Below are 12,567 nucleotides of genomic sequence, written 5' to 3'. Positions count from 1 at the left end.
AGGCCATCGTAGGCGTTCCTAGACCGCCAAGTCCACCGATCATCTCTCATTGCCACGGGACGGGCGCTGCGAACCGCAAAATTGTAGAAACGATGAGTTTGTATCCTCGACTTGTCTGCACAAGTTTGTATCTGCAGAGGCAGAAGGCGACGCCGAGTGCAATAACGTCTCTCCCGGGATGTCTCGTTGTGCTTTCCACTTTGGTAGGACTGGAGCAGAGAGCCATACAGCACAGGATGTCCCGTGAATGTGATGGTTCCTGGGATGATAACATACTACCACTCGGCACTCCGGAGGCCGTTTCACAGGTTTGTATTTATGTTACTATTTACATGTGTACCTTTACACGATTATTATTCCCAAGGCAGCAAAGGAAGCAAGACTCGTTCTGCTTTGGTTAAGAGTTATCATTGACATTTTTTTTATTTTATACCAGTGTGTGCTATTGGCAATTTTGAATAAGATTAGCAGTCTAACAGCACCTTGTGTCAGAGAACATCTTCAAGAATGTAACATCATAGAACTAGTTCTGAAGTCACTTTCAAGGATCTCAAATGCACACTTCTACCTGCCCTGCACAGTGTGTTGTTCCATGCAAAACTGAAGGACTTCAGTTCGCGGAGATACATATAATTTAGCAAAACACGTTCACATATTGGTGACCAGGCTGAGACCATCAGCTCACTATACTCAGGAACCCAATATAATCGCATATTGGTTGAAGGTTACAAAGCATTTCATCAGACTGGGATGAAACTGGAAACAAAAGACAGATTGGCTTCAAAACTGAGTCAATCACACATTCATCAAAGCTGACCAATCAGCTTTCAGATCTGAGTCCTCCAAAAGAGCTCAAAACATGGCAGCCAGTCCGGTTCAAGCACATGATTGAGGCCTCATTTTTACAAACGTCTTACTTGTGTCGTGGGTTCACTTGAGAGACACACTGATTCAGGAGGCAATGCCATTTATTCTACAACCACCACGGGGTAACTACACAAACGGGTCAGGTCCGTCGGCACACTGCCTGACTCACGATGCCGAGCACGGAGACCGAAGAGAAGACGTAGCACAGTGGGTTCCATTCTAGCAAACAGCTCCGATGCAGCCCCAGGACCCCCCTTATAGGCCCCTCAGCGTGACCCCGCTCCACCCTCGGACACACCCCCATCCAGAACCTTCTAGTAGGTTCTGGATTGCCTTCCACGTGTCCCCTGCCTGGCTCCGCCCTCGGCCCTGCCCCCTTCTGGAACTCACTAGAAGGTTCTGGGCCCTCCAACACGTGTCACGTGCCCCTTCTGTCACCTTTAGCCTACATCCCATCACATACCCCTGCCAGCCAATCGGGCTACTACGTCCTCAATTGCCCCTTACTCTGCCAGCCCCAGAGACCTATTCCATGACATCATCTACTCTGCTGGCAGAGGGCCACTATACCCACAATTCATCTCTCTGTCGGTAGATGGCGCTAGGCGCCATAGTGACCCATTATGTCACTACACTTGGAAGGAGCCAGCCAATGGCGTTCAGTGAATTGGTCACATCCTTGGTATTGTATTTTCTCAAAAGTGGCAGCACATTTTGCATACTGCAATTTTGCTGAGCAGGAGTTATCTAGGATTAAAATGATTTAAATGCTGATAAACTCGTCACGATTCCATTATTGTGTCATCTTCATATTGAACGAGGCACTCCCGATAACAGATCTACCGCTTTCACTCCTTTGTCCTTGTAATGTGGCTTGATATAAATGTATTGTGTCTGGTCTTGGACTGATTTACAAAGTAAGTCAGCCGTGCTACAATTATATCGGTGTCATCAGGACAATGGAAAGGTGTTGCTTTTAGACAATATTTCCCATAACCATAATTTTGAAAAATAAAGAAACACATAAACAAGCAAATGCAGCTAGGTTAATGTTGATATAAAATGATAACACAATGATAAGATACGATAAGCAATTGCGAATATAAGCAACGGTGAATGAGGGATCACATATACGTTTTAGTGATGCGTCCTAGTTTCAGAGAATATATAAGGGAAGTTTTTAATCATTGAAAATGTTTATTTTTGCGCTGACATGCTTTGAAATAAAAAGCATTGTGCCTTTTGACTGGAAGACCCAGCAGAATGTAAGCCAGTAAAACCCACCGTTATATATTGTTATATGCATATCTCTCTATATTTTTATATATATAAACACCCCTGAAGTGGCATGAGTAATTCCTGATTGGGCAAGCAAAAGAGTCAGGTTCAGAGCCGTATTTTTGTAAATAAAATTGTGATTTTAAAATAGGTATTTGAGTGAAGCCATAAGAAATGTATGCACATAATTGCCTCTTATTCAGGACATTTAAGCTGGGCTATCCAATTAAGTAATTGACCACTTCACCGATTATCGGTTCAATGACTCAACTACTTGTAATTGACTAAGACGAAAATATTTGGGGGGGAAAAGGTCTCAGCTCTGTTCCCACGTGTGTTGCTATGTGGGAGGTGATGGGTGGGGATGAGCGGGGATTGATGCCATCGTCGGCTTAATCCGCCGCGTGGAGGTGAACGTGGCTGTGGGACATTTCCCACCTTCAGGAAGCGAGACTTCGGTTTGGTCACCAAAGAAGTCGATTACCATTTTCAGTCAATGACTCGACTAATTGGCCGAGCTCTTCATGACATCACAGTGCATCGAACCTCTACTTATAAAAGCCGACGATGCATCTAGATACGGTCAAATCTGTTATCAAGTGGTGAGACTTGAACCTTCAAATCCATGCAAACTGGCCAAGAGTTGAGATTACTAACATTTGAAATCACTAACCAAATGATGAGATTACTAAGAGCTGAGATCACTAACCAAGAGCTGAGATCACTAACCAAGAGATGAGATCCCTAGGAGCTGAGATCACTAGAATATCCCTCCATGCTTAAACGGTGAGTGAGCCAGGCGATGCCTTCGGGAGTATCCTGGTGAATATCTGAATGATCGAGGCAGGCGGTAGTAGCCTTGCCATGTGGTCCATGGCGTGAGATTTGTGATTGCAGTCACATTTGTCCATTGGTTTGAGAGGCAGCTGCATCTGCAATGTGATGTTCTGCATACTCACAAATGTTTATACCTACCTACAATTTACAGTGGATTTTCTTCTCATTGAGAGAAAATTCACAAGGCAATTATTTGTAAAAAGCGCTGTAGATTACTGGAATAATCTCCCTGCAAGTGATGCGTATCAAATTAACTCATTTTAAAAGCCGCTGGATGGTGTCTCACTAATATGTTGAGAACAATCAAGGATATTAGTCGTGGAAAATTAGAGACTTCTCCGGACAGAATCACAATTAATCAAGTTGCCATAGACAGTAGTTAATATGCTTCTTGAATTGAGCAAGGGTGTTATACGAACTTGTAACAAATAGACGATGGGAAGGAATTACAAAGTTGAGCAGTGCCTGGGAAGAAGTAAAGAGAAAAAGTATAACCAGTAAAAACAAAGTTTTTCACTATAAATCCTTTATATGCGTGGCGGCTTGAGTCCTCTCGTACTCTAGCTTGAGATGGCTGCCACCTATGGGTCAGATGATTGCATTGCACCATTAAGCAATTGGTAATTAAATATAATATTTTTGTCCTAAAAATGTAAAATTTTGGAAAAAAAATTTCACGAACATTAATTGTCACGCACAACGAGTCTGTGTGGAAAATGTCAGCTCGATTGGATCACGGGAAGTGGGTTAAAAAACGACCGAAAGGTTTGCACGGTCGTAAGCAAGCAAGCAAGCACGCAAGCAAGCGAACTTAATATAAAGGACTAGCAGAAGTACCCGGCGTTGCCCGGGTGAAAAATATATTTCTCAATAACCTTACATATATACACAGATGGGCTGCTACCCCTGCCCCCCCCCCCCCCAGCCACGATCTCCTCGGCCGCTGTGCAGTAATATGTATGGCCTATAGTGTGGTGGGGTGTCGAGGCCTAGTACCGTGCAGAGCCTCCGACCTCGCCTAAATTGCCCACCCGACTGAGGCTGGGTACTGGGGCCGTTACCCCCCCCCCCCCCGCGCTACAATAATACTGTCTAATCGCTATAATTGTATTATCTACCGACCCTATAACAGTAATTGCACACATTGGGGTGGGGGGGGGAGTGAAGAGGACGTGAAACTTTGATGAATTTACCTCAGAGTCGCGTGTTAATGCGTGCGCATATTTTTAACGGGAATTAAAAATGGCGTCCACCCCGCAGCGAATGCGTCGCTACCCGTTGCCAGGGGCAACCGCCGTGGAAAACCAAACGGACCAATCGTGTCTCGCAAATCCCTCACATTTCGTCCAATGAAACTGCGTATGGTCCGGCGACACACAGACAGACAGACACACACACAGACAGACAGATTTGCGATTTTATATATATTCTTAGGTTTTTTCGGTAAAGTCAAGTAGGTAAAACATCAAAATTAATGAAAATAAAATAAAAACAAAAATCACGACGTTTCGGAGGCAACACAAGTCTCCGTCATCAGGTGGGACCGTCACAGCCGAATTAGCTGCATCAAGTGAGGCAATGATTCAAGAAGTAATCCCTTATAAGCAAGTTGAAGGGGGGAGGAGAGGGGGGGGGGGTAGCTCATCAGAATGTGGTAGCCAATGAATGGAACGTATAGACTAGCAGAAGTACCCGGCGTTGCCCGGGTGAAAAATATATTTCTTAATAACCTTACATATATACACAGATTTAAAAAGTGCATTTACCTCAAATGTGTTGATTAATTTTTCGATTTTGCTTCGTGTGGACATCACTGTGCTGAGTCATATCCTGGGCACATGTAATGTACTAATACAGCCTGCTATACTCATAACTGCAATATGATAGAAACATTATGTATATGGATGCTGCTGTGGGGTAATGGTTAGCAGCTCATTAGATTTGAAATCCAGGCCGTCAGTTCGGTCCCCCGGCGCGGCAGTTGACACGATCACACCTCCCCCCCCACCCCCCGTCTCTGCGACACCCAGCAGTGTCCATTGGCAGTTGACCGGCAGGTTCGCATGTGGTGGGGTGAATTATGGGTATTCCCACCTCTACATGAGAAGGGCCAATGCCTTTTATATCTTGTTATGCTATTAGGCAGTGTTGAAAGCAAACATGGAGTTATTCATATTTGTACTTATGCAATGCAGTGCCTTAACTTACTTGTGATGACTGTGAAAAGTGGAACACATCTGTAAGCCGTGGATTTAGAGGTTGGGTTGATGGATCACACTGAGATCATTGTGGGACATATCTACTTCCAGATGCATCCAGGCGAACGTGGGGGGGGGGGGGCAGTAGAGCAAGTAGGTAGTTGACATTCAAGTGCAGTTTTATCATTCTTCTTTTAGATCGCATTGTGCTTTTCCCGGAATTCCCGTTTCCTTCCCACAGGAGAATTCTCCGGAAAAAGTGTTTAGACACAGTGGGGCCTCCTGGAAAAACACAGAGATCAAAATAATAATGTGGTGTTGTGATTATCGGACACGACTCAGTCCCAAAAGATTGCAAACGTTCAAATGTGGCTTCTATAGCAACAAGGCTGACCCCTGCTTAGGGCCTATCATGGAGATGAGTATGATTGTGTTGAACTTCTTACACACGGTACCTAGCCAACTTTGCTAATCGGAAATGAGTGCAGATCTCAAGCGCTCGTTTACATCATGGATAATTAATTCGACTTTGAATTTTGACCATCGTCATCAAGGCTGAAATTTTTACTGAATGTTTTCTGGGTGGCTGGTAGACTGGAGGAGACACATGACTCGTAACCACAGCTTCAGTGAGGGATGGACGGCTGGTTGTGCTGTGGTTGTGCCGGGCGCGGAAATATTTTCTGGGCCGCCAACCCAGACAGACCTGTCTTATGTTAAGCCCCGTTCGTAATACGTACTGATGGTGACATTGTCATTATCTTCACCATATGATACCAATTGTAGCAATGGTGGTTGCTACCAATACTCGATTGCCCTAGACTAGCCCCATAGCTTAAACAAATGTTGGTATAATATTTACTTAAGGAGTGAGAGTTGGGATGCATAATAGACAAAATAACTCATTCTGTTAATTGTTTAACGTTCGTTTCGAGTTTGTTTAACATTGACAGTCGTGGCTCGTCCGAGTATTTGGCATGCGCCCTCTTTAACAAGGTCGTGCGCAGGAGATGATGTCCATGGAGTCCGTTGGACTCAGCCCCCCTCTTTAAAGGTTTGGAGCTGGCGGGGTGTGGTCAATTATAGCAGGAGCTCAGCCCCGGGCATCTCTGGATAAAATTAAGCCCTGGCCACCCGACAGGGTTGCCCCGGACTGTACTCGGCAACCCCACTAACGGTCCCACGTCGTGAGTGAGTCTGCTGCATAAATGACACACAACGGCACACGACGTGGATGTCAAACGCTGAGCCTGAATGACCAGGATCCACTGGGCGGGCACGGAGACGGCGACCGAGTGGTGCGGCTTCATGAGCGGCGCGGTGCAGTCGGGCGCTCGCGCGGCCCGCGAAACCCTCCGGGTCCTGCGTCCCTCCCTGCTGGTGGCCTTCGACGACGCCGAGTTCGAGTCGCCCGACCCGCGACCCGCAGGCGCCGGGGTGCCGCCGCACGGCGGGGCCGGCGCGTCGCCGTGCCGCGCCCGACGCCGCTACCGCCGCTGGCTGTGCCTGGGGGCCGCGTTGGTGGCTGCGACGGCTGCCGCCTTCTGTCACGTGAGGGGTCGAGGTGGCAGCCTCCGAGAATTGTTATCCGCGGTGCCTTTCCGAAAAATCCCTGCCGTGGCCGGGTTGTCTCGATTTTCATAAAATATATTTGTGGGGGGTGTTTTTTTCTTCTCCCCCAAATCTTTTTATAATTGTGCTGTTGGTATGGTATCACAAATCGAAGTAGTCATGTGTTGCTCTCGCAGAGCAGTACACCCATTTGTATTAGAGAACAGCCCCGCAGAAGCGGATATCACAGAGCTAGCTTTGAGATCCCTTCAAGTAACATCTGGTCCACCCTCGCAATATGAGAGTAATGTTTGTTGCGCGATAGTCACGCTAATGTTTTAGTTTTCAGAGCTGGAATTTAGCCAAATTCCGTGCAAAACCAAATTGTGTGGGATGTTTTTTTATACTGGAATGAGTATAATTGAGAAATGAAGACATTGCATACAGAATACCAGGGATGGGAAAGAGAGGTAACGGGAAGGCTCTAACACTAACATGCACGGTTTACCTTTGAGTACTATTATACACTCTTAGTCCATTCTCCGGCTCTCCGAATCACTTAACAGTGCTTGGGATGCCAGTTATTCCCACATTCATGGAGCCTCATATCCAATGCAAATTCTGTTAATTGCTGTGTGTTATGTCAAACAATCATTGCTTTTAAGAAAAGTCAAGCAAACTAATTATAGATGTTGCATTTTAAAAAAATTATATCATGTGATGCATGGAATTAAGCCTGGAAAAAGTCCCATGTGAATATATCACTCAAATGTGATCGAGCGTGAAATTGATTGGATAGCATATTTCGCTATGAAATATGATGTCTTCAGTGAAATTGGCTCAATTATACACCATACACAGTGGTTGTGTAAATGAACACGGTACATGATTTAATATGCGATAAGATGGAAGGTTAATAAACGTCAATGGCTGTCAAATGCAGTTACATGGTGACAGCCGTCTCAGCGTGGATTCTGTGTCACGTGCACGCATCCCCCTGTTATGAATAATTAAATCACAGCCTTGAAAATTGGCACACTTTAACGAAGGCCGAATGGGCCTGTTTTAAAAGCAAGGTTTAAAATGTGCCAAATATACACAGTCGTATGAAACGAAACAGTGGTGCAGCAGTATGTGCACCGCACTGTGAACTTGTTGACCCAAGTTCAATTCCCAGCCACAACTAATATCAGTGGCGAATGATCTAAACGTGTGCTGGGCACCTCCCTATACTCAAGCAGCATTTTGGTTTAGTCAAAAAACCCCATGACCGACACGGAATGGGGAGATAGACAGTAAGTCAACCTCTTGGAAGCACGTTCTAAAACAACAAACTTTGACGTAATTGGAATGACGATTGCTTGTGTTGCTTGTGTTGCGATCTAAACGTAGTTTTGTTTTTTTAACCTATCTTCGTGACTTTACCGAAAGACCCAAGAAGATGAATTTCTGCAGTCACAAAAGCTTTAAGTCAAGAATTGTAATAGTTTACATATAATTATTTTACCTAACAATAACAGGTACATTATGAATGCAGCGTCCATTAAAGTTGCAATTAATTGTCAAGCTCGTCTTATTGCTCGATTCATTGTCATGCGCAAATGTTTTGTTTGCACTGCTGTCCTGCGGTCAGTGTGGAGTGATATGGCATTACAAGAACACACGTGACGGTGGCTTTAGTCAAAAATAAGGAGGTGACTTGGGCATCTTAGCGAACTACCATTGTGCTCAAGTGCTCAGCCAGCACCACTGAGGTTCAGAATTTGGGATCCGTGTAACCACTTGAGAAAGGTATTTTTACGTGGGCCAAATTTGACTCAATTAAGTCTTTTGTAAGGGTATAAAATGCAACCGTGTGAAAATTTAGAACTAAATACAGCATGAATAGGACAATGTACAAAACTAAACTAGAGCTGTACGAAATATTTGTCCAACAATTTAAAATATAAACGCAAACATCAATAAATAACTCAATGTGAAAATCTCAGCATTTAGTCCAGAAGTAAAGACATATAAAGCATTTCAAACCCCCCATGTATGTTGTCCACATTAAGAATGTAAAGGCTTATTAAAGATTACTTTAAATTGAATAGTTTTGAAGTCTATATTGCACTCTGACCAGATCACAACAAGTATTCACGTTTCATATAAGGTACTGTAACGTTGTGTGTTTGCACGCGGGCATTTAAAACAGGTAGAATCTGGCACACGCAAGTCACCAAATGCAATGGCGGTAAGCGAAATGCAGAATGTGCCATTTCAATCTTCCCTATATATTGTATTTACTGATGGTAGCCTCTGAATTGTAAAAATAACTGCCTCAATTGAAGTACGGTCTACACACTACACACAAATGCTCTCGTCTTAATTTCAAGTGCCAGAAGGTTACGCACCGATGGTTAGATCAAGACAAAAAGTGCAAAGGGTGTAAATATAACTAGAATTCTTCTTTCTGGAAGCTGTTGCTGTGACAGTAACTACCCGGCTATACATTTACCAGCCTCTCCCGAGATGCAACCCCTTGGGTTCAACACATCAGGCAAGGAGGTTGCTCTATTCAGAAATGCATCTTTCATCCGGCCTTCTCCTATGAGTGGTCAAGTTGTTTTGGAGTGCCAGCTTGCACAAATAATAAATATACTTCAACTGCTCCAAGGGGGGACGCATATTACATTTCATGCACAGCTCTCTGGAGCTTTTAACCAAACCTGGAAGCAATGTGTCGAAAGATCTTCTTTGCCTGGTAAGTGAAAAAACAGTACCCCGAGACTGGGGCGTTTTAAATCGGTAAAAATAAATGTCTCCAAATCAATGCAAATCGTAGCTCTTTATCAAGATGCATTAGGTGTTACCTATCGGTGAAATAATTAATCAATTAACAATTCTTACGTTCATAAACATGCAATGAACACGGTATCGTGTGTGAGAATCGGTGTTTTTATATATATATCATCACTACGGTGAAGGATGGAATTGGCAGGCCTTCATCCAGCAGTGGATGTAAATTGACTAATATACTTCAAGTTAGGTTAAAGTGAGTCCTTCTAGACACGAAGGGCTGCCCATTCATCGGTGTTCAAAAATAATCTGTTCTTCAATCCAAACTGTGACAATGGCGGTAATTTAATTGTGAGGCAACATCACCCACCCCACACGGAGCATTCCTCCAGTTCCTGTGGATTTATAGCACTGTACAGTATTTGTATCTTCCGGAGAAAAAAAACATCCACTGTTTTACAAATTTCTGCACGTTTATTCTGCATACAGAATATAAAATGATACAGGGATGTGATCATGAACAAGCACTCTCATTTATGCAATGCAGGACGAGCAGTCCTCGACTTACGAATGGGTTCCGTTCGTCGGTGTGAGTGTTTGTAAGTTGAGGACTGCTGATCCAGTAAAGTACTTAAACCTTTCTTTATCAATTCACTTCTGCAATGCTTCTCAAATTTTTGAATTTCACGGCACACTTTAGAACCCAAAATTCACCGTGGGCCTGAGTGAATAGGTGGAAATGCGTTGTGGCCGAAAGAATTCACAATCCTTGGCTGATACGGTGCTTCTAGGGAGCAAGGAAATCAAGTGGCGCTTCCAAAACCCTTGGCAAAAAATTGCTGAAATGCATGTCTCCGTGCCTGCGTGCAAGTGTCACCGTGTGTTTCCACGTCTGCGCAACTGGGGTAGTTGAGAGTGGCAGGCGTGCGGAGTTGATGGCTGCCAAACCGCGCCGTGACCAATGGAGAGGAGGTGGGGGGAGGTGGTGGCTGGATCGGCCACTGAACAGCACGGAGGGGAGTTCGTCTGTCCGAACTTGCGAGCAGTGAGGTATACCGCGGCACGCCTGGTGTACCGCACTGCACTACTACACGAATGCCTCCCCCCACCCTATGCTATGTCGGTCGTGAGGGTTGTTTAACCATGCTTCACCATGCTTGGTCAGTGCGGATTGAAGGGGAAGTGGTGCAAGGCCTGGTCCAGATAGGGGCGCCACAGGAGCGAGATCTTCACTCCCTCGCCCGACCCTGACGCCTTTTGTATATTTGAAGTTTGCATGTCTCCCCGTGGCAGCTTAGATTTTTTTCCAGGTCCTCAGGTTTTACCGTCCACATTTAGAAACATGCGTTTCGATTATTTGGCTGCTATACATTTCCACATGATAAGCCACTTCGTTGAGCTATATCATTTGTGGCCTGGCCGCTTCTGAAAAAGAGCTATATTGCTCAGTGGGCCTTAAGTGGTAAAATAAAAAATATATGTTTTATCACTCGCCACTGATGTTAGCTGTGGCATGGACTTGAGACAAGATTGCTGGATTATCACCGTTGCTCGCCCACCGTAAAGTAATACAGTGCAGTCGTCGAAATATAATTGTGGCGTTGCTGGGTCCCAGCACAGGACAGAGTTCAGTTCTAAATCGGAGCGTGTCGGTGACCAACATATGAAGAATTGCAATAGAGATTGTACATTTTATATATTCCGTGTACTGTGTTGTGACATGGGTTTTGCAGAACTCGGGGAGTATTTTTCTCAATCTGCAATTCATAGGACATTTAAACAAACACTCTCACATTTTCAAGGTCAATTTACTATGTTTTTTGTTCAAAACGGCCCGGTCCTTCGTTTCGAAAAGCAAACGCAAACCAGATGGTTAACGTCAACATCAAATACACACACGCGACCGTTCTGTGACAACAACACATACAGTGCATCTAAAACACACACACACACACGAGTCAATAAGAAGAGAATGGCTGTCCCCCCATCAGAACATTCACATGGACCACAGGAATTGAAATCAATCGTAATTGATTTGGAATCGACTAAAAGTCTTCCCCTTGATAGACGCGCGGCTGCACATTTTGTACGTGACCTCTCGACCTCTGAAACCTCAAATGAACTACACTGCCGTTGCCATGGCAACTGATGCACTGCGGTGTGTTCCACGAAGTCCAAGGGTTAAGAGTGAGACGAGATTAATGTACTTACACAAGAAGAACACCTCAACGCCTCCGTCAATAACACCGTGGCTTTACAATGGAAACAAATATAAAATATGACGTTTTGGACAATGGTCCTTCTTCATAGGACATAAATCACGGATGCGTTTACATTAATTATAAATAATGTACGTGCAATGAATGAGGGTCATTGCCCGAAACGTTGCCTATTATATATTTTACTGTGAATTGTAGATGTTTCCTTTTAAAGCCACAGTGTTATTGACGAATGTGTTGAGTTTTTTTGTTATTTGTGTTTGTGCACCACTGCCAATGTTGTATCACCAAAGAAAGTGTTGAATGTACGGATACAGTACTTTACTGTGCTCGGTTCGTGGTAATGTGCAGAAATAAATATCCCCTTCGCGACCAGACATTACATTTTATACACATACATCCTTCCCAGACTATGCTACCGTTTCAGGGGGGAAATATGACTGTACCTCACCACTCCGGTGATCGCGTGTTCGTGAACATATCCACCTGACACGGGGAACGACGGCTTGGGGAGCCATTCGTCCAGCAGTGGATGGACCATGGCTACGGATGATTCATGCAGACCATGACGTATCTCTTCCCAACATGGCCTGCGCAAAGATGTTTTCCTTCATATGCACGCTATGTATCAATGATTATAAAAACGGATGCCACTAGACATTTTCATTGTCGTACGTATATTTTTACACAATATGCTCACAAGCCTGTTTCATGCATTTCCCATATATATTCATTTTAATCATCATAAAGCGGTTACGGGATGGAGCTCGTATGGTGTGCTTTGTTGCCAAGGTCAAAGGTTTTGCTCAGTGCTCCATCCATAACCCTTCTGCATGCCT

At 44.4% G+C, this 12,567-nt stretch overlaps 1 protein-coding gene across 1 annotated transcript in view; it reads left to right on the top strand.

Moving 5' to 3' along the window:
- Positions 1 to 7,050, top strand: part of LOC144944643 (putative flavin-containing monoamine oxidase A) — a 40,712-nt gene extending 33,662 nt beyond the window's left edge. The window contains exons 12-13 of the mRNA XM_078872996.1: positions 208 to 308; positions 6,443 to 7,050. Coding sequence (XP_078729122.1) covers positions 208 to 308; positions 6,443 to 6,824 — 483 coding nt within the window. The 3' untranslated portion in view covers positions 6,825 to 7,050. The remainder of the gene's footprint in view (positions 1 to 207; positions 309 to 6,442) is intronic.
- The last annotated feature ends 5,517 nt before the right edge of the window (positions 7,051 to 12,567 follow it).

Source organism: Lampetra fluviatilis, chromosome 35, assembly GCF_964198595.1.
Source record: "Lampetra fluviatilis chromosome 35, kcLamFluv1.1, whole genome shotgun sequence".
Lineage (NCBI taxonomy): Eukaryota > Metazoa > Chordata > Hyperoartia > Petromyzontiformes > Petromyzontidae > Lampetra > Lampetra fluviatilis.
The sequence above is the reverse complement of the archived record's forward strand: the minus strand, read 5'-3'. Positions and strand labels throughout refer to the sequence as shown.